Source organism: Rhineura floridana, chromosome 17 (genome assembly GCF_030035675.1).
Source record: "Rhineura floridana isolate rRhiFlo1 chromosome 17, rRhiFlo1.hap2, whole genome shotgun sequence".
Taxonomy (NCBI): Eukaryota; Metazoa; Chordata; class Lepidosauria; order Squamata; family Rhineuridae; genus Rhineura; species Rhineura floridana.
This window is the reverse complement of record NC_084496.1, coordinates 719,195-741,259: the sequence shown is the minus strand read 5'-3', so window position 1 is coordinate 741,259 and position 22,065 is coordinate 719,195. Positions and strand designations below refer to the sequence as shown.

Genomic DNA, 22,065 nt, shown 5'->3' with positions numbered 1-22,065 from the left:
CCTGTCTTTTCCCTCTCACCTGGAGAGCCCTTCACCCCCCCCCCCCAGACAGAGCATGCTGCAGGGCAAAGAGCCTGCCAGGAACGCAAGCGAGGGCAGAGGTGGGGCTCCCGCGTGCAGGGCGAAGAGGGCGGTGCTCTTCATGAGCTGCTGCAGAGGTTTGGGACCGGGGAGGGCCACAGCCACTTGGCCCATTCATTAGCCCTGGCAGGTGCAGGGCCCTTTGAGGGAGGCCCTTTGAGCTCCCAGGAAGCAGCAAGAGCCTCCAGCCCTGCCTGATCCCCTAAGGAAGGATCCCTCATGCACAGACACAGACAGTTCCTGACAAATGTTTTATTAAAAACACCTCTCCCCTTTTACAGTTCCCAGAGTTTAGTCTCGGTTGTTAAATTATTCAGTTTAAACAACACCACCACAACGTATTGCACATATGGAAAGCCTTTCTTTCATTCCCCCACATTTACTATTTGGCACCTGGGCCTGCATCCGAACGACAGAAGAGCCCTGTGGTGCTGGATGTCACCGAAGGAGGCCCATCACAGCCCACCATCCTGTTCTCACAGTGGCTAGCAGAAGCCCCAAAGGAAGGCTGCAGGCAGCACAAGAGTGCAACAGCAGTGCCCTCCCCAAAGGTGCCCCCCAGCAAGTGCTGCCCCCAGGCAGACTGCCCCCAAATACTCCTCCAGCGGGGCTCCTTGCAGGGAGGTGCCGGTGAAGTGCACCCCGATAGGTAAGTGCATCTGGCATGGCTTGGGACTGCAGGGTTTGCCTGATGAAGCAGGATCTCCAAAGGCCAGCTGCAGGTCACCTTCTGAATAAAGGGTGCTCCTAACGCACAGAGTGACCCCTTTTCAGCATCAAGAATCTTCTACCTCCCCCAACAACTCCAGCTTTTGGGGAAAGCAAAATCTCGAGGGCAGCCCTTGCCTCCCTTCCACTTCAGCTAAAATCAGAGTTGTGTTCAGCTGCTGCAAAAGGGAGTCTTGCTCTTCTGGAACACACAGCAGTCCATGCTTGGGTGCCAAAACTGCCCTGGGTCAGCCGAAGATGCAGTTGGCCTTGTCCCCTCCCTGAGAAGATGTTGCTCTCTGGGAAACAGTTGACAGTTTCTCCCTGGGGGTTCAAGACCAAGGATTGGACCCGGCCCCAGACAGGAGCGCCCTTCCATCCCCACTGAGCATCACAACAGCAGCTGCCACAAAAAAGGTCTGGCTCACTCCAGCAAGGGACAGAGATGGAGCTCCTGCAGAAATGGCACTGGGCGCCTTGCGAGGGAACGTGCAATTCTGTTGATGGCAAGTGGCTTCTGGCCACCGGACGGCAAGTACAGTTGCCAGGTCCAAGCAACAGCATCACTGGGTGTCAGACAGCTGCTCCGAAAAGGTGCTGGTGAGCCGCAAGGTGCTGTAGTTGGGTGGGGGAGTCCTGGGGGGCGGGTGCTCCACAGGGAGGGACAGGCGCATGGCTGTGTTGAAGGTGGGCAGGTCGTCATCCTCAAACGGAGTGCAGGCCAGGTTGTCGTGGCCCCGCCTGCTGCTTGGGGGGGTTGCTGCTTCCCCATCCTCCTCCTGCTCCCCATTCCGACCCTGCCACCACTTCTTGGCTTTCTGCCATTGGTGGCGCAAGATGATGCAAATTGTGTCGATGAAGAAGACCTCCACGATCTCAATGACGCAGACCACAGAGCAGCTCATCCACAGGCCCAGCTGGCCCCCCATGTTGGAGAGGAGGAGGACGATCTGGAAGGGGAGAGAGACATCCTGTCACATGATGTGGGGTCCCTGGCAGGGATGGGTGGGGAGGACAGACCCTCTAAAGACTCTGGGGGGCTCCACGGACCAAGGAGGCCTCTGGGAGGGCTGGCCATCTCTCTCTCTCTCCTCGCGCCCCCCCCCCCCCATGCCTAGCTTTTTTGCTTGTTAAATCAAAGTGAATATTCTTAGGAAGCAGAATTTAGACCATGTAGAGCCGCTTCTCCCAGCCTGGTCCTCTCCAGACGTTTTGGACTACAACTCCCACCAGCCCCTGGGAGCACAGCTGCTGACTGGCAAAGGGTCTTGGACTTGGGGGGGGGGGTCCTCCTCATCACCCCGTTGCCCAAGACCCCTTCAAGGACCAGAAGTGGAGCTGGGGACTGATCCTCTTGCATGCACTGCAGGGGCTCTGTCACCAAGGAGCCACAGCCCTCCCCTTCCCAATATGCCAGGGGTGTGCGGTGTGATCACAGACGCACTGAGCCCTGCTGAACTCCCAGCCCTGCCAGCTGTCGTTTAGGTAGGAGCCCTGTTGGAGAAGGGAAGGGAGGAAGCTGCCTTATGCAAAGTCAGACACTCTGGTCCATTTAGCTCAATACTGCCGACACTGACTGGCAGGGGCTCTCTGGCGCTTCAAACAGGGCACGTTCCCCAGCCCTACCTGGGGATGCCATTGGGGATTGAACCAGGGACCTTCTGCACGCAAAGCAGGTGCTCCGACACTGAGCTGCGGCCCTTCCTTACTGGGCAAAATCTGGAGGTGTGGTGTGAATGGATCCCTCTCCCTGCCTCCCTCAGAAGGGCCAGGCTGGGGTTGCGGATGGGTGATGCTGCCAGACTTGCACATGGCCCTGGGGCCAGCGCTTCCTTCCCCGGACTCAGCACAGGAGCCCTCCCAGAGGGGGCTACGCAGAAATCAGCCAAAGGCAAAACTCACGTCGTTTGCTGGATTCTCCGAGATGGACCTCTCGTTCAAGTCTTTGTAGAACACCACGAGGTTTGCCAGGTCTGTCCTGAGGAGAGAAGGGCCGCGTGGGGAGGGAAGGAAAGGTGGAAGGAGAGGAGCTGGATGAGGCTGGTCTGCAGGCAGCAGCCCCCCTTCCATCCGAGGAGGGGCAGCCCCGATTTCTGACAGCCGGAAAAAAACTTACTTGTTTAATGTCTTGCTGTTGTTTTTCCCTTTATCCCATGACAGAAGTCGGAGCATCCAGTCCTTTAAAGGGGGGGGGGAAGAGAGCCAGGATCAGCTGACCACAAGGAGCACATACGTGCTACGAGGAGCCTGGCCAAAGGGGCCCTTTTAGTCCCTCAGCATCCTGTTCTCATAGTAGGCCCCCAAATGGGGAAAGGCCCACAAGCAGGACACTCTTGTGATCTCCTCTGTGGTCTCATGCCACGGCAGCACTTCCTTCTTCTCACCCCAATTCCAATTTGCCAAGCCTTCAGATTTCCCTCTTCCTTTCCTCAGGGCCAGTACCAGGCTTGGGGGGGGGGGGGCTTGGCAAGGTGCTGACAATGAGCCCAACCCGCCTGCAGCCAGGTTGGGGCCCAGCCTTGCTTGGGCAAACATCACATGCCTTCTCTGCACCCACAGCCGCTTTGATGGGGGTGCCACTCACCATTCTCCACTAGGCCCTCAGACACGCTTCAGTGGTGGAGCTTTTGAAAGAGAGCTAAATTTCGCTCTCTTAAGTGACAGCCGCTATCTGTAGGGTTCATAGATCTAGGGGCTGCAGCATTGCATTTTGGGTAGCTTAAAATGGCGGCCAGCAATTGCAGATGGGCCCTGGGCTTGGTGCACATTCAAAAGCGGCACTTCTGCCAGACGCTGAAAAGTATATGGGGGGAGCGGGGAGGGCGGTGGCCGATGAGGGCCCTTCCAAGGCTCTCGGTCCCTCAGCCAGTGCCTAACCTGGCCAACAGCTGACGCCGGGCCTGCCTCTTCTCCTCCAGCCATGCCCTCCCTTCCTCTTCTGTTCCACTAGTTGCAGCCCCAGAAACTGAACCCCCACCCATGTAATTTAGAAGCCCCCAGGGTAGGGTGGGATCTCTGTTATGATTTGCACATGGAGTAGGGGTGGGTGGGCTTCCCATGGGATCTTGTGCCTGTATCTCATCCTGGACAGGAAAATCCAGGTGTGTGATGGGGGGACAGCATTCGGGACAGCGGGAGCTGTGGGGAAAGGCCCTCACCTCGGAGGCAGTCGAAGGCCACTGGGCAACGCTGGTCGTGAGGGTCCACTCTTTCAGTCTGAGGAGAGAGGGCAGGCCGTGAGTACGGAGCGAGGCCAAGAGGTCTAGCATCATGCTAGCTCCCTCAGCACCCCAAGGGGAGGAGCCCAGCCCCACCACCTCCTGGGACCCCCCACATTCAAGGTCACAGGAGCGACACAGGAAGCCTGCCGTATGTCAAGTCAGAGCCCAGCTAATCCCAGCCGGGGGCGGGTGGGTGGGGCGGGCGAAGGGCTCACCTGCAGGCTTCCTTGCAGATCTGTTGGCAACCGAGCCGTTCCTTGACAAACTCCTCGTGGAGCTTGTAGTAACAGTACACTGGGGGAGGGCAGACAGAGGCACGGCTGTTGAGAGCAGCCCCACAAAGATCCTGGAGGGGGCCAAAAGGTCTGGGGCTGGCCCCAGGAGACCCCTTTGCCGAAGGAGAAGCTGGGGTGGGAGCCAGCGGGGACTCCACCCTAGCCCTCCCCGGAGTGCAGAGGGGGCTCCGATCTCAGTGTGGACTGAAACCCTGGCAGAGAGAGAAATGGCGGTGGTGGCTGCACAGAACCCATCGTGACCCAGAAGAGGGCAGGCAGGGGCGTGCCTGGCCTCTCCTCAGCAAGCGCCTGGTTCAGCCACAGAGCTAAGGCTTCTAGGCAAAAGAGCCAGCCTGGATGGCACATTGATGCAGAGAGCTCTTGTGACTTCCCTGCAACCATCAAGGCCCTTGGCTTAGGATCGAGGGTGGGGCTTTGACTCAGTTGCTGAGGGGGGGGGGCAGCTGCCAAAAGAGACTTACTCCAGTTTGGGAATTTCTTGTAGTTGCAGAACTCTGCTCCGGCGGGCAGTGGCTGTGCATACTGGGCACAGCCGCACCTTTTCACCATCAAATTCTGGAAACAGGAATGGAGGCATATCTGCAAGGGAGAGGCCAAGAAGAGCCTCAGTCAGGCTTCACCAACCTGGCGCCCTCTAGAAGCTTTGGAGTACAACTCCCATCAGCCCCAGGTGACGGGGCCAAGGCTGAGCCATGCTGGGGCTTCAGGGTACCTGGCAGCAAGTTACCCTCATCCCTTACCATGTATGGTTTCTCAGTGGTGGGGAAAATGCATTCTGCCTATGCTCAGAGCCTTGTGGTATTACTTCATGCACCCCAAGATTGAGCCCTGGCCAAGTTAAGCCCTAAAACAAGGGGCCTGAGGCCATTGCCAGGGGCACCCTGGTAACTGCCCCACTGGCCAAGTGCAGTCCCAGGGCTACGAGCTCAAGCTTGGCTGGATAGGCAAGACCCCACGAACGATAGAAGAGGGCTGGGAATCCTCTCCGGCAAAAGCGGGAACCAGGCACAGCGCAGGGGCTGCCAGTCAAACGTCCTTTGCTGCAAAGGCCTGGCTGGCTGGGCACAGGCCAGACGGCACCATCAGCTGCAAGTGGCCCGGTCTGGGACAGGCTCGCAGGGCCAGCCAGCGGCACCTGCTCATTCCAGCCAGCAGCGCAGGGCAGAGCCAATGGGCCCGGTTGAAGCTGCACCTGCAAGAAGGAGATCAGAGCGCCCCACCACGCATGGCTCACTTGCAAAGTGTAGCTTTTGTTGTACAGATTCTCCACATCGATGTCCGACCCGTCCTTGGTGCAGTTGCTGTACGGCCTGCTGAGCCGATGAGACTTTGTCTGTGGAACAGAAAGGAGAAGCTCTGTTGGTGTGAGACCGCCAAGATGGGGCTGCGACGAGAGAGGGGCTCTGGGGCAGGGAAAAGGCTGTTTACATGGCACCCTGGGTAGCACCTGTGCTTTCTCCAGCAAAGCTGGTTGCCCACTGTGTGGAGGGGGTGGGGAGTCACAGCTGCCTAGGGACCATCTCTCTGACATGGAAACCTCGCCCCTTAATCCCAGAGATGTGGGTACTGGAAAGGCACTTTGCATATGCTTAGATGCACTTTATTTTGTGCTATCAAGATTTCCGGTGTCAACAGGCCTAAGCCAGGCTTGGTATCCCAAACAGGGCTGGAAGGATTTGTACCCTGAAAGGCTAGATATAAAGGATTGTAAGAAATAAATAATAATACAAATTAAATACTTGGAGCTGCCCAGGATGGAAGCCTGCACCCTGCCTCTAAGATGTGGATTACCTCCCTCATTGCCACATCATTAACAACATTCATGCAAAACTCCTTGTTCTTTCCTTGAGTTGACATTTCCATCCTTCTTTCACTCTGAAGGCCACAGAAGGGGAGCCTGTGGTCCTTCAGACATCGCCGGGCTCCGTCTTCCATCAGCCCTCATCACTGGAGAGGCTACTTCAGATTTTATACACACATATAGAAATTCATCCCTGGCCTCAGACACATCAGTACAAGGCAGAGAACATGGTGGAGAGAGATTTCCACCAAGTGCCTCAAGCCAGGGCACTGCCAGAGGCTGCAAGGGAGAGATCTGGGGAGACTGCAGCCTGCCTGCTTGCAACACCTGTAGCTCAGGAGCAGAGCACCTGCCTTGCGCAGCAGAAGGTCCCATCTCCAGGTAGGGCTGGAAAAGATTCCCTGCCTGAAACCCTGGAGAGACACTGCCAGTCAGTGTAGGCAGTACTGAGCTAGATGGAGCAATTGGTCTGGCTGAGTACAACGCAGGTTCCTATGTATTCCTATGCACCACTCACAAAGTGCATCCCGATGGAGGTGGCTGTTGCCGTCTCTATCTCAGTGCCAATGTCTTCTATGAAGGGATATTCATTTTGGTCATGGACCACTATCTTAGCACCCGTGGATGTCACCAAGAAGGGGTTGTAGTCTGCTTCCTCTATATACAGGATCACTTGCAGCCCTAGGCAAAGAAAGGAGCGCAGGATTAGGCCAGTCTAGTGGGAGACCAGGTACAAGAGAGGCTCAGAAGCAGGCCCAAGCAAATGGGGTGCAAAACCAGAGCTGCCCCCAAAGCCAGGCCAGGTTAAAATATACATATCCAGTTCACTTTCTTTGTTCATGCAGCACCTGATGCAGCTTATAAAATAAAGTAACACATTTTTTTTAAAAAAAATCCACAATAAAAACAGTCAGATTAAAATTCCCTATCTGCACAGGCATGCAAAACAGATCAACCTCCCAGAAAAGTGTCTGTACAAAGCCAGGTGCAGTGAAAAACCATCAGCTGCAGATTTAGGTTTAAGAATTTGTACATGGCTGTGTTGGCTTACTAGGCCGTACTACCAATGTGTTTTTCATCAAGTCTGAAATGTTTCAAGATGTATGGGAATGGTTCTGTGTTATCAGCTATTCCTGGCCTGAGAGAGCAGACATTCAAGGCCAGACAGGTTGTCGTGGTAACGGGAGATAACAGCTGGGAAAGTTGTGACAGCATGCTGTTAGTTCTTCTTTCTTCTGTGTGTGTCTTTGAAGCAAGCAGTTCTACCTAGTTCTATCTTGAAGGGGGGTGAAACTCTACATGTATCTACTTTAAATGCCTTTGGCCATAATGTCTTAGTAAAGACTCTTAAAACTTTCTCAAGCCTCTGTGATGCTTCTTTACCATCTTACATCCAACGTAACGTGTTGTTTCACGCAAGAACCGCCAACCATCAACAGGCTGCCCCATAAGAAAGTCCAGAAGTGATTTATAATAAAAAATTACAATAATAAAATCACACAAACTTGATTAAAACAGATTTAACAGTATAACCCTATCAGTGATGCTGCCCAAAAGCCTGGGAAAACAAAACCATCTTTGACTGGCATCAAAATGATGACATGGCTGAGGTTAGGAGGGCCTCTCTGGGAAGAGGATTCCATAGATGTGAAGCCACTACAGAGAAGGTCCATCCTCCCATGGAGGTGTCACACAGAGCTTCAGGTGAGTATTTCAGGGTCTGGGGCAGGTTCATAGGGGGACAGCCAATTCTTTATAAGCCAAAAGGATGGGGCCTCATTCCAAAGCACACTCACCACTTTGGGGATGCAACGTGATGGGGGCTAAACAATGCTTTCTCTTAATCTTTAGGTTTCAGCTAAAGCGACAGCAAATGGGGCAGGAAAATCTAACATATTTGGTCACAAAATCGTGAATTTAAACCTCCTGAATAAGACCTTTTTACCTCTTTCCCAAATTTGACGGCTGCTGAGGTTATGGAATTTAATTTAACACGGGTGTTTCATTGCCTTTCAAGTCTTCCTTACAATTCTGTGTCAAAAGGTGATGTTTCAGAGTTTTCTGAATGCTTGAGAAATCAGGACACGAAGCTCGCCACACTTTAAGAGGGGAGTTCAGAAGGGAGAAGCAACACAGTCTGGAGCAGGGATAGCCAATAAGGTGCCCTCCAGATGCTGCTGGATTCCAGTCCCCACCACTCCTGACCATTGGCCATGCTGGCTATGGCTGATGGGAGGTGGGCTACATTGGCTACCCCTGCTCTAGAGCCTGGAAAGGCTACAGGGAGGTCAAGGGCAGGAAGGCTTTAGGGAGAGATGGTGTGGCCAAGGACTGGACAGAAGGAGAAGGAAGGAAGCACCCAGCAGGAAGAACAACCCATTTTAGAACTGGGAGAAAGACTGAGGCCTTGCTTGGCAAGCAGACTTCTTGCAGGGAGGAGGCATAATGGGACAAAGCCCCTTGCAGAGACAGTCTGGGTCAGGACAGGGCATGGGTCGGTGGCTTTCACTAGCAGAAGTATCCTGGCAAATCTGAGGAGATTTGACGTTATTTTCTAGAGCTATTTGATGACTGCACAGGCTGAGGGACCAGCTGGGGGCTCCTGCTATGCCCTGGTTCAGGAGGTTTATTATGCCCATTGCTCTGACCTCAGGGGAGGCCTCGGAGATCTGTTAACCATCTAAGTTTCACTTTGTCTTTCAGAGGCTTGGGGAAGTGGGACGGCCTGGTCTGAATCTGTACCAGGCTATAGGAAAGGAGAGCTGCTGGCTGTCCATCTGCTGGGAAGAATCTAGCATGGGATTTCCATGCAGGGGTTGGATTAGATGGCCTCCAGGCCCCGCATCCTCCAACTGTAGGATTCTATGGAGTAGCGACGAGCAGTTAGGGAAGCCGCCCTCCCCAACCCCCGGCCACAGATTTGGCTGCCAGGTGGACACAATGCCATGATATGCCAGCTGCCCAGATGTGCAGTATTTCAGCCTGAAACATAAAATCTCAGAATATGGGGGGGGGATGCTTGCAAAACTAGGGTGGACTCTTCTTCAGCCGGCTTTCCCTTTGCACCCTGGGGTGTGGCTCTCCAGCTCAGGACACACATCGAACGTCACTCTGTCCAGTCAGGGCTCCAGCACCACCCCCCTGCATTGAAGATCCAGCAACCACCCCCTCTGCGGGGCTCCCTCACCATATTCGCTGCCTCCTGTGGACGTGTTGAGGATCTCTCCATTTTGCCCACTATTGAAGGTGTAACAGTTCCCATGCATTGGATGGTGGAAGGCGGTGAAGTTCCTGACAGACACAGGCCAGTCATATATTTATATTTCATAAAACATTTCTACCCATCTATTACATACAAACTTGACAAGAGAATGAAAATGGTCCAATTAAAGGGAATTGCATTAGAAATAAATGAGGTACAAGCTGCAGGGACGGCCACCAACTTGGATGGCTTTCAAAGTAGACTAGACAGACTTGCGGAGGAGGGGAGGGCAACCAACAGCTACTAGCCGTGATGGCCGTCTTCTACCTCCGCTGCCTCTGAATGCCAGTTGCTGAAAACTGCAGGAGGGCAGAGCACTGCTCTTGCACTCAGGTCCTGCTTGTGGGCTTCCCATAATGGGCATCTGGTTGGCCACCGAGACAACAGGAGGCTGGGCCTGACCCAGCAAGTCTCTCCTTGTGTTCTCACGAAAAGTTTCTGCTGGGATTTCTGGCAATGTGAACAATTTGTTCAACTTCCCAACAGATGAGGACAGGACTAGCGTTAAAACTATTTGGGTGATGCCCAACTATTAAAAAATGGCAATGGGGAGCTGGGGCCATCAAAAAGCGATCTTTTTGCATTCCTTAAATATCTGGAGGGCACCAGGTTGGGGAACGCTGGGTTAAGCACAGAAGTGGCTAAGCCAAGTGGCTTGGCTTCTGCTTGTGATGACGGGCTCTTTGGACTGACTCACCACTAGCCCAATGTGAAACCCAACTGACTGCATATCTTTCTTAGTCAGGCCTTCTCAAGAACTCTGGAGAAAAGCCTGCATTTAACTTCCCACATCTGCAAAACTCTTAATTTGAAAAGGTTTTGCAATCTTTACAGCCTTCACCTACCAAACCTCCCTAGAAGGCAGGCCTCTCTATGATTCCTAGTTTGCAGATGGGGAACGGAGACTGAGGGACTGAGCTTGCCCCACTCTGCCATGCTCTGCGCCCCCCTCCCTTCCTCCCTCTCCTTTCCCACTGACTGACCTGGAGTCACAGGAGAGGCCGTCGAAGAAGCAGCTCAGGATGAGCTCATCGGCCGAGTAACTCATCCGCTCCTTCTCTTCTGAGTCAATTTGGGCCATGATGTTCATATAGTGCAGCTTGTACCACTCCTGGATGGCGTTGACACCCGAGCTGAACGTGTAAAGGGCACAGTCACTCTTATTGTTGGGGTCACACTGGAAAGGAGAAATGGGGAGAAGGGACTCAGGCAGGCAGGCGGGCGAGGCCTTCCCAGAGATGCTGCTGCTGCTGCCTTATAGAGCAGCTCCGGAAAGGACTTGGGCTCCTGGTGGCCCAGCAGCACTGAATAATATTTGGGAAAAGCATGAGCCTCATACTGTACACCTGAACCTGGAAGGAAAATCTCTGACTCAGCCTTGGAACTGCAGATGCCTTTTGGTCTGCAGGCAAAGCACACTCTGGGAAGGATAATCCTTGCCACATTTATTTACTTGGCTCCAGGATATCTTAAGGACTGGCTGATCCCTTATATCCTGGCCCAATCACTGAGACCTTCCGCGGGGTCTCTGTTGGTGGTCCCTCATGACTCACATGCACGGTGCATAATAACTAGAAGCTATGCATTGGGTGCAGTGGGTCCAAGCCTGTGGAACTCCCTCCTACCTGAGATTAGACAGGCACCCTCCTTGCTGAACACCACTGTGGTGTAGTGGTTAGAGTGTGGGACTAGGACCTGGGAGACCAGGTTCAAATCCTCATTCAGCCACGAAGCACACTGGGTGACCTTGGGCCAGTCACTGCCTCTCAGCCTAACCTACCTCACAGGGTAGTTGTGGGGATTAAATTAGGAGGGGTAGAAGCATGTACACCACTTTGATCTCCTTGGAGAAAAAGTGGGATATAAATGCAATAATCAAATAAATAAATAAATCCACTTCAGGCCCATGACTAAGACTTTCTTGTGTCAGCAGGCATTTTACAGGAGTGTTTGATTTTATGATGAAGGGTTATTCTATCTCTGCCTCCAAAGCGGTCAGACAGGGCTGTATCCTAGCCCCTGTACTCTTTAACCTCTTCTTAAATGATCTCAGTACATGTTGTCATTCTCCCGCCTTCCATCCCCCCAAGGTGGCTGATCAAAATTGTCCTCTGCTGTTATACGCTGACGATACCGCCCTCCTTTCTCTGTCCAAAATAGGACTGAAACGGCTTTTCCGTGCCTTTATGGCCTACTGTGCCACAAACTCTTTAACTATAAATTTCAGTAAGACCAAAATCCTGGTTTTCTCCCTACGCCTTCCAGTGTCTGATCGGACAATCAACGGTCGGAAGATAGCCCAGGTCAGGCAATACAGATATCTGGGGGTCATGTTTCATTTCTCTCTTTCCTGGTCAGCGCATATATGTTCTGCAGTCCAAACTGCTCGGAATACATTAAAAGCCATTCTTTGTTTCTTTCATACCAGGGGTGGGTAGTATATAACTGCTGCCACCCAGGTTCTCAAGTTTAAAATCTTCCCTCAACCCCTCTATGGCGCCCCATTCTGGGCCCCAAGTTTTAATCCCAAAGTTGAATCAATTTTATCAACCTTTCGAAGAACAATCTTCAGAGTGCCCTGATGTGTCCCGGCGGCTGGCCTTCGCTTAGAGTCCGGCCTGCCATCACTTGAATCCCTCACCTGGTCCTTAATGTTCAGATATTGGGTCAAATTAGCCTATACAAGCCCCCCTTCAGGATATCTACACCTCCTTTGGCAAGACGCCTTTTCCAGCTCATGGTCAAAAACACTTCTCGCTAAATTGGCCACGCTAGGCTTCTCAGTAGACTTTCTATCCTCATTAGAGCCTGAACTAGCCAAATGGGCCATTGAGACCCTGATCAAAGATGTCTACCTCCAAAGCTCATTGTCAAATGCTGCTAAAACTTGCTCCCCAACCCATTCTGATTTAAGCTTCACATTCCCTAACCCCGCCCTTATCTGGAAAATGTGACTATACCCAAATGCCGCCAAGCCTTCTCTAGGGCCCGATCCAACTGCCTCCTCTCCTCACTTTTAGTAGGCCGCTACCAGGGCACACCCCCTGAACTCCATTTATGTCCCTGCAGGAATGCAGACGTCGAGTCACTGTCCCATGTTTTCTTTGTTTGTTCCTTCTACAACGCTGAATGCTCTAGGTATCTAAACCCCATCATAAAAAATTTCCCCGGCAGGCCCACAAACTGTTTACTGAAACATCTCCTGGCCGGTATCGACAAGTCAACCACCCTATCTGCTGCTAAGATCATTTTCGCCGCCCACACCATACATACGTGAGAAGATCTTTCTTCGTTAACAATGCTCTATTTTAACTTCCACGAGCTTTGCCAGCTCTATTTTATAATCCATGGTTTTTACTACCTGTAAAATCAATTGTATATTGGGTCTATGACCCCATAATAAAATTTGATTGATTGATTGATGAAGGGTTATTGTTTTATTTCCTGTATGGTTTATTTTTAGGTGCACCACTTAGAAATGCTAAAGATTAAGCAGTATATAAATGCCTCAAATAATAAATAAATTTGGATGTTTTCCCCCTCAAATGGAGATGCCCAAAGTGGCTAGCAACAACCCTCACATGACAGGCAATTTCCCGAAACGGGTGCCGCGACAGAAAAGCCCTTGCCCCCCCCTTCTACCAGTCACGCTTCGCAAGGCAGGGCCACGCCCTTTCCTACAGGTCAGGTCTGGACGCCACTCAAGGTGCAAGTGTTAGACTCACATGAGGCCTCATTGAAGTCTCAGGCCTGTCTCTTCCCCACAGTCATGCTGTGCATTGCAGAAGCCTTCCTCAACCTGGTGCTCCCCAGATGTTTTGGGTGACATGTCCCATTAGCCCATATGGCTGTTTGATGCTGGGGCAGATGGGACCTGCAGCCTGAAAATATCTGGAGGGCCCCGGGTTGGCGAAGGTTGTGCTATGGGAATGGGAAATAATTCAGAAGAATCCCCAAGGAATTGCAGGGGGGGTGTCCCCACCTTTCAGAGCTTCCTCCTGCATCTGCCCAACCCCAGCCCCCCAAGCCCAAATGCAGGGCTGGCACTGCACCCAGAGAGCTGCTGCCAGTTGTGCTTGAGGGCGCTCAAAGGCCACATAGCAGGAAGACTCACCAGTCGGAATCCCACAATATCTTGTGGGTTCTTGACGTTTACCATGCTGGAGCCCCCCGGTATGATGTTTGCCTCCATGCGCCGCTTAGAGGAATGATTAGCTGGAGGCTTGTGATGGAGGCTCTCTAACTTCTTCAAGGGGAAGTACTTCTGATATTTGCTGCCCTCATTACCGGCATCGCGACGTTTCCTGGACTTGTTTCCTGGAAAGTCATACAAGGACTCCAGTGCCGCCATCGTCTCCTTGTCCAATTCAGCCAGGTGCCCCTTGATAGAACTGTACCTGCAGGGAGAAACAGGGGCTCTTGTTGACATGGGAAAAATCTCTTCTGGTGAGAAGCATCTGGCCTAAGAATAGACAGCCTGTTAGAAACAGACGGACGGCATCCGACTGCATTCACTTGGCCCTCTTAAAATTATCTTAAAAGAGACTCATACTTGAAGATTGGAAGGAAAAACACCCATCATCCATTACTCAGTGGTCTGAAGATTTCACTGACCTTTCCACATTTGAATGTGCAACTTATAATTGCCAGTCTTGTTTTGATCTCTTTTTGGACACATGGGCTGCCAATATTAGTATATATATTTAAAGTAGAATAGATGGATTATTCTTATTGTAAACATGAGCTGATGCTGTGAGCCTTCTTTTTTCTTTCTGTTATATTTGCAATAAAAGAATTGTTTGAAAATGTGTACAACTGTCAAAATTTAACTCTAAATTTAGGGGTAAAACCTAACTCTTAAGCCCTTGATAATAAGTTCAAGTCAGAGTGGAGCTGTCCAAAGGACTCACCTAAAGCAGGAAGAAGACAGCACACCTGAACTGCTCATCGTTAGGCTGAGCAGATGGGTAAAAAAATGGAAATGTACTGCCTTCAAGTCGATTCCGACTTATGGCGACCCTATGAATAGGGTTTTCATGAGGCTGAGAGGCAGTGACTGGCCCAAGGCCAGCCAGTGAGCTTCATGGCTGGGTGGGGATTCGAACCCTGCTCTCCCAGGTTGTAGCCCAGCACCTTAACCACTACACCATATTTGTAGAGGAAGCAGATGGGGGAGATGGAATATTTCACTCTCATGCATTTCAGTGGGAAAGGCCTTAGCTAAAGGGCAGAGCAAGTGCATTGCATACTCAAGGACCCAGGGTCAGACCCCACCGTCTCTCCCGGCAGGAGGGCTGCCTAAAATCCCAGAGAGCATCTTCCAATAAGTGTAGGCAATGCTGAGGTAGGTGGACTAATGGTCTGACTCACTATAAGGAAGTTTCTTATTTAATCAATTAAGGCTGCAATCCAGTACATGTCTACTCAGAAGTAAGCTGCACTGGGTTCAATGGGACTTACTCCCAGTAAGTGTGAATTGGATTGCAGCCTAAAAGATTGATACCCTGCCTTTCCACCAATGATGATATAAAAAATTAACATAACGCAAAACCTTTTGTGACCAGCTGCAGAAGCCAGGAAATAACAGTAGTCTACTTTGCAGGATTAGCGTAAATATTTCTGGGGTAATAAAAACTAGTTGCTATTTTATTGTATAAGTTGCTTTGGGATTGTTCCTGTGTAAAATGACTCACAAATAACATCACCACCATCGTCACACCCTCAAAGTGGCTTACAAATCACAACACAAAAAATACGCAACATTCCATCATGATAATTTTTAAAAATATCTAAAGACATTATAACAAAAACACTTCTCTGACTACAGCACCACCACCCTCATGGCACAGATTTCCTACTTCCGGTGTTTTCATAAGAGGGAGGAATCCCTCCAGTTGTTCTTACTAGTTTCCTAAGAGAGCCCTCCCTAAGCAGGGAGTTCCAGAGGTGAGGTGCTACTGATCCTGGCCACACCTTCAGCAGAGCCTTTTTCAGGTGATCTTAAGAGCACAGGGTGGGGTTCAGGGGAGGGGAGCTGTGGATGTGAACTCTGAACACTCATAATACTATTTAAATGCTATTATTAATTACCATTTCTATTATTTATTCTGCACATATGAAGTCACCTCCCTTTCTCTGCATTTCAGGTTCTTGAACAGGTCTGTGGCGAAAACAGGCCCACCCTGGTCCCAACCCTTCCTTGTCCCTGCTGGCTAATGCCAGCACAGGAGGGCCGGGAGCAGCCAGACAGGCCACACTCACTTGTAGGGGTTGATGTTGCAGATGGTGACAGCTGGAAAAGGCAGCTTGCGGAACTGGACGGTGACCGAGACGGAGGCCGTGTAGTAGTTCATGACCAGCTGCACACAGTACCACAGGATCAGCCCCACCGCGGTCAGCGTCAACAGGATCCAAAGGAACCGTCGCAGGCGCCCTCGCGAGACAACAATGCGACGGCAGCCGTGCGTGTTGGTGTTCATGCAGTACCAATGCATCAACTCCCGCAAGGTTGGCGCCTGAGGGCCGGTCACAGGCAAAGTCTTCTTTAGCTTGGCCTTGATCTTCTTGGCGGGTGCCATGCTGACGATGGGCACTTTCGGGAAAGAAAGAGAGAAAAGCAAAGGAGAACCCAGGGGAAGTTTAAGCAGGAAGGATCCACTGCACATTTGCAACCAGCCATGAAATTTTTAACTATCATCATGGCCCCTAATTGAGCCACAGATATTTGTTGGGCTGTTCATTTGTAGAATCACAGTGAAAAAAGCATTTTAAAAAACAAATTAAAAGCAGTACAGAACAATAATTGAAATGACTGGCTACTCAAAAAAAGTTCTAAACAACTGTACAGGCCTGTTGGCATAAAAAAAGTCTTCAGTAGACGCCTGAAAGGCAAAGCGAAGAGGGTGCCTGCTGAGTCTCTGCTGGAAGTCTTCCACAGCAGGGGACATGCTTGATTTCTGACTGAGCCCAGTCAGGCTCCCATAACGCGGGGAGCAGAGTGAGGCAACCCGCTCTGGTGGCAGATGCTTGCAGGGGAGGGGGCAGCAGCAACAGTGCCCAACTGTTTCTCCTGCCCCTCCCAGCTATTCCCTGCTGTTCCCTCTGGGCCACTGCCTGGGGTGGGAAGGCCGGTATCCTGGATGTGGAATTGGGGGGGGGGCAGATCTTGTCCTTTGCCTCAGACAGGAGAAGGTCTTGGGCCGACCCTCCTCAGGCTGGACTTGGGAGTGCCCGAGGGGAAAGGTGAGGCCCAACTTTGCCACCCTGGCACCTGCTAGGGAGGGCGAGATATAAATCAAATCATAAATAAATAAACTTTGCAGGATCAGCGCTGGCCTCTTCTGCTCAACTGTTACAGTCGCACAAATGTTTTCTCTTCCTGACTGCAAAGAGGAAGGGGGGGAATGAAGAGCTCCCCCTCCACCAGTGCTATTCATGTTTACACAGAAGTCATCCCCCCCCCGTCTTGGGGCCAACTTCAGCGACAAGGTAAGGAGACCCTGCAGTTGCCTTCTTGGTCCCAGAAAAGCCGGGAGGCCAGACTAGGCGAGAGGGTAGAAGGCAGGCGTGCAGCGAGGAGCCGCGAGGGCCTGAAGAGTTCTGTGAGACTCCGCGGCTGGCGGGCGGCCTGGTTTGATTCCAGGAAAGGGAGCCTGCCTGGAGCTTTGCGGGGCCAGCCCGTGAAAACGCCGCCTCTGAGAGGCGGGCATCTCCTGAGGCTCCGGCAGCGGAGCCCAGAGGCGTGGGCCGCGGGCGTCTCTGCGGGTGGTGCGCCGCCCAGGGCAGCCCCCGACGCCACGCCCTGCAGTCCGAGGGGCGCCCCCGCCCCAGCGCTGCGAAGCCCCCTTCTGCCTCACAAGGAGGGCCCGACGGCGTCCCCGGCTCTGCAGGAGCCGGGCTTGGGTTTCGTAGGAAGCCAACCCACGGCCGCCCGTAAGTCCTTGGCCCCAGCCTGGCAACCCCGCCTGCCGCAGGAAGGCATCCCAACGAGGGGACCAGCCCCGAGGAGAGGAGGCCAGGAAGCCCTCGCTGCTGTCTTCCCTGACTGCCAGCCGCTCTCCAGGGTTTCAGGCAGGCACCTCTCCGGGCCCTCCCTGGAGATGCTGCCCTGGGCGACTGAACCGGAGCCCTGCTCTGCCACTGAGCCACCGCGCGGCAAAGGATGGTGCCCCGCTGGGGCTGGCTCGCGGAGGGCGACTGGCCTTTGAGCCGCTCCCCGACCTCGCCGCAGACGCCTGGCGGTTTCCCCCGGGAGGGGAGCGTAGGGCCGCACGGCCCTCCGCGAGGAAAGCCCCTGCCCCGGCAGCGCGGAGGAGCGGCATCCCGCGGGCGGAGAGACCCGTCCAGGGCGCGCTGGCTCCGAGGTTCTCGCCCGGGCAGCCCTCTCTGCTTTTCCTCGTCTAGCCCGTCCCCGTCGCCCCCAGCGAGGAATTTCCAGGGATTAAGCCTGGGAAGCTCCGCTCCCCGCCGGGCTGCCAGAGTCCGTCTGCGCCCGGAGCGCCCCGTCCGCCGCGTCTCACCTGCGGAGTCGCTGGTGCTGAGCGCTGGCTGGGGCTGCATACTCCTGAGAGCGGCCGGGGCGCAGGTCTCACTGCACGGGGTCCCGGCTCGCCTCGCTCTGCCCTGTCGCCCGAGACCGCCCCCGGCCGCCACGCCTCCGCCAGGCTCGGGTTGCAAGCGCTGCCCGGCCGCCCTCTGCCCCACCGCCCCGAGGCGCCCCCTGCCGGCCTTTGGCAGCCCTGCCGCGCCCTCGGCCGGCACGCCCTGTCCTGCGGCGGCCCCTGCCGGCAGCAAGTGGACCAGCAGTCGGTCACCGTGCTCCTCCGGCATGCTGCTTTGATGTCCAACGGAGAGGTTCGTTATGTGGCGATTTATTTACTTATAATACTTCTTGGCCTCCTTTAAGGGAGGGAGAAAACACCCCCTCCAAGGCAGCTTACATGGTAAAATAAAATAAAATGCTACAATTATAAAATCATTAACAAAAGCCAGCAAAATTCAACAAAACATCCAGCTCCCCCAAGAACAAAATGTAATATGCAGCCAAAGCCTTCAACAGAAGAATAACAGAAGAAATTCAAGAAAAAAACCGAATGAAAACAAGGGAGCCACCACAGCCTTCCCCAACCTGGTGCCCTCCAGATGGTTTGGGCTATGACTCCCATCAGCCCCAGCCAACACAGCTGACGGGAGTCGTAGTCCAAAACAGCTGTGCTGTCTGAGGATGATGGGAGTTGTGGTCCACAGCACATGAAGGGCACCAAGTAGGCGAAGGCTGGTTTAGGATTTTCCTGAACACTGAAATGATGGGGCCTGTCAGAGTGCAGCTTTGTGAAATATTCCAGAGATGAGAGGCCACAGCAGAAAAGGCCCCGTCCCTCATGCCTCTCAACATGCCTGCTCAGAGACTGGCAGGAGAAGAAGGCCTGGTATAGGTGAAGGCGGACCTTTGAATAACTTAGTTAAAACCAGTTCTTTAAACCGGTGCTGCTGTGACAACATGGGAGGGGGATGGCTGGGCCTATTTCAACCAGTGCCAGCTGTATGGAGGGGTGTTGGTGCCTGCGGGCCCACTCATACCTGGCACAGGCCCTGAACCTCATTCTGCCCATGCCCAGCCCCACCTGTCTGCCTTCTTACAACCAGTCCAGAGGGTGGCACTGCCTATTGACTTCCTCCTCCTTAATCTCACTGCTGCCCTTGAAGAACTCAATGGTTCTACATGGAACTTAGTCATTGGCTCTGGCTCCACCTACTGTTGACCTCCTGCCTTGCACCTTACCCCTCTTAATGGGCACTAGCCACAATCTGGCTGATGCTCAAATAAATGTGTTAAAACCAGCAGAGCCACCTGGTCACACTGGAAAGCAGTGGAGGCTGACCAGTCCTGCATCACCTACTTTTTTATTTTTACTGGATACCATTATTATTATTATTATTATTATTATTATTATTATTATTATTATTATTATTATTATTATTATCCCGCTCTTCCTCCCAGCAGGAGCCCATGTGGTTCAACAAACTGACATTTATAAAGCAAGATCCCTTTGGGAGGATAGACATTAAACAAACAAACAAATAAAATGGCCTCTTAATAGTGAAGACATAATTGAGGACCGAGGCTGAGTGAGACAGCAGCTTGTCTGCACACCCTTCCAGCAGCCTCTGCTAAAGATGCCAGAGATCATCTCTAAAACAGCAATACATCACAGGAACTCAGACCACCTTCAAGCAATAAGGAAAGAAGAAGCAATGGCCACTTCATCACTTGGGGCAGAGGTCAACAAGAGCTAAGGGGATGGACAGTGTATGCTATTTTGCTTTCTTGCCTGAAAGCATCCCACACCAGCAGCTGCGAGTGTAAGCAGGTAGCTCTCTTGGAAGGGAAGAGGAAAAGGATTGGAAGACGGAGTTTATGCACTTTCCTTCATGAGAGGTAAGGGCCGCAGACAGCACACAGGGAGCATCTTTGGGGAGGAAGATAAGAACTGTGTTGGGGCAGCAGACACTGTGACCTCAGCAGCAGGAGAGTCAGAAGGAACTCTGAACCACTGGAATGAAGCAATTGCTTTCTGTGTTTTCCCAATGGGAAGTGGTTCTGATGTCCCTAAAGGAATACAGCCCCCCCCTTCAAGGCGACTCAGCCACCACCTGCAAGAACAGCAGAGGTTGCTGTGTGACCAGACCTGTTCACTTGTGAAGTATTGTGTCCCTGGAACACGGATCCAAGATGTGATGCACAGTGATAGGGTGCTATGACTGATCAAGCCACATGAGCACTCTCCCTCCTTACTCATCCACATGGGTATCGCGTCTAGCCCTGCTTGGTACCAGACATGGAATCCCCGCCCAGAGGATGAATCAGGCACCCTGAAAGCTGAGGACCTTGAGAAGCAGGCAGGGCCCCAACTCCAGTGCTGAGGTTATTGGAAGTGGGGCAAGTATTCCAGAAGGAAGACGGAGTGAGGGTCTTCCAGCTGGCTAGGGTTGCCCACCTTTACCTGTGCTCTTTTCTACCTATCTTCCTTCTGTTGTAAACTGACCTGCCCCTCCTTCATTCATAGTCTTCTTCGACTGTCTGAGGAGAGAGGAGACATCTCTGTCTTTGCTCTCTCTCCTGAGCCACGAGGGCAAGACCCAAGCCTGGCCATTGCGCCTCCAACTTAGTTAGTTAGAACTAGGTATGCCTTTCCTATCAACTATGTATTTCTATAAAGTAGGTTTTCTTATTTTGCTAGGTCTTAAGTCTCAGTGATCTAAATGCAGGGTCAAAGCCTGCTACTTAGCTAAATACACACACTGGCACATATGCGGCTCAGACACTGAGTATCTCTGCATATATATACTGTATTTCCATGACAGAGGTTCCTCTTGAGGGGCCCTGTGGGTTGATACCCAATGAAGAACGCCCAGAACCGTCAAAGGAGGAGGTGGAGCTGTGCCCCAGTCCTTGAGAATGCTGGCGCCAAAAGCTTTGGGTCCGGGCTGAAGAGTGAGGGCGCAATATGCATTTAGGGACCCAGAGTCATTGATCTACTTGTTAGTAAGGGGTCTATTTGTGAGTAGCAATGCCTGATACTCCTTCATTGCCAGCAGCTAGGGTGAGGAGGCCAGAGTATTAAAGGCCTCCCTTAAATACTAGATCTAATGGGCTTAAGTTACAGAAGTTGAACATTATGTGGCTCCAATTTTCCTGTTTTCTAGAACAGATGCAGAAGGGAACTTGACATAAAGTGGGCAGGGGGAGCCCTCTTTTGAGGGCATCTGATCAGAGAGAGGCTAAAAGGATGCTCTGGGCATGTTTTGACAGTTGGAAAGAGGGAATCCAAGGACAGCTGGGGAGGAAGGAGAGTGGTGGTGGTGATAGTTCTTATTGTTTGCCTGCCTTTCACCAATAGGTCCCAGAGCAGGCTAAAGTAGTGTGTGTGGGGGGGCTGATGCTTAGGTAGCCCCACTGGGTCTAATCACCAAAGATATAGAGGGCCCAGAAGATTGTAGTCAGAAGAACCTGATAAAGGAGAAGAAAAGCAAATGCGAGGGGTGGGTGGGGAGTCCCTTTGCCACCCCCCACACTGAACAGGTTTCACTGGTTGTTCTGAGCCTACTTAATTAATGAGCCCCAACAATTAGCTGAGTCACACAAGGGGGGAAACCCTGGGACTTATAGCGGGTGGTGACACATCAGTGTCGGCTTGTCTTTTTATATCTATTCATATGTGACATTATATCTGAGTGTGTCACTGAGCCGTTTGTTTATCTTTTAACTCAATGAGCCGTTTCAGTATTTGGCGTTTGGTTTTGCTGTCTGCCTATGGGCTGTGCAGTTTTAATTCCCTTCCCTTTTTGCTTTGCAAGGTGTTTACACTACATCTGCTGTTGAGCATCTGATTTTTAAGCAAAGGTGCCAAAGCCAGGAGGCACTACCAAGCCAGGCCTCAAAGATTCAGGGATTACAATTAAGAGTGGTTGCCTCCACACCATACACCCCTCTTGGTGCCTGCAAAGGGTCCTTGCCCCTCCCAATTTTTACTTAATGTTTAAAATTGAGGTTGTTAGGCCTTTCGGGGGGGTTGTTTGGTTGGGGGGCTGTTGCCTGTATTTCATGTTTGGGTCTGTTGTAGGTGTTTTGCCAGTTGCTTGGGTGGATGGGTTGCTGAGTATTGCATTTTTCTTCTGTGAAATGGGCACAAGTTT

The 22,065-nt window shown here is 52.3% G+C and overlaps 1 protein-coding gene across 1 annotated transcript; it reads right to left on the bottom strand.

The window, feature by feature from the left end:
• Nucleotides 1-318: 318 nt before the first annotated feature.
• On the bottom strand, nt 319-18,103 carry SCNN1G (sodium channel epithelial 1 subunit gamma). Its single transcript, XM_061599824.1, has 13 exons — nt 17,889-18,103; nt 15,631-15,961; nt 13,484-13,766; nt 10,353-10,546; nt 9,295-9,398; nt 6,625-6,788; nt 5,541-5,639; nt 4,768-4,885; nt 4,226-4,304; nt 3,948-4,005; nt 2,906-2,967; nt 2,692-2,767; nt 319-1,739 (listed from the first exon to the last, which is right to left on the bottom strand). The coding sequence occupies exons 1-13, from the start codon at nt 17,926-17,928 to the stop codon at nt 1,353-1,355; spliced, it is 1,995 nt and encodes a 664-aa protein (XP_061455808.1). The 5' UTR covers nt 17,929-18,103; the 3' UTR covers nt 319-1,352.
• Nucleotides 18,104-22,065: the final 3,962 nt, after the last annotated feature.

Coding starts and splice junctions, on each gene's coding strand:
- SCNN1G (XM_061599824.1), bottom strand. CDS start 17,928: ATGCAGCCCCAGCCAGCGCTCAGCACCAGCGACTCCGCAG. Junction 4,006..4,225: donor ATCTGCAAGGAAGCCTGCAG/GTGAGCCCTTCG, acceptor CTCTCTCCTCAG/ACTGAAAGAGTGGACCCTCA. Junction 2,768..2,905: donor AACAGCAAGACATTAAACAA/GTAAGTTTTTTT, acceptor TTCTCTCCTCAG/GACAGACCTGGCAAACCTCG.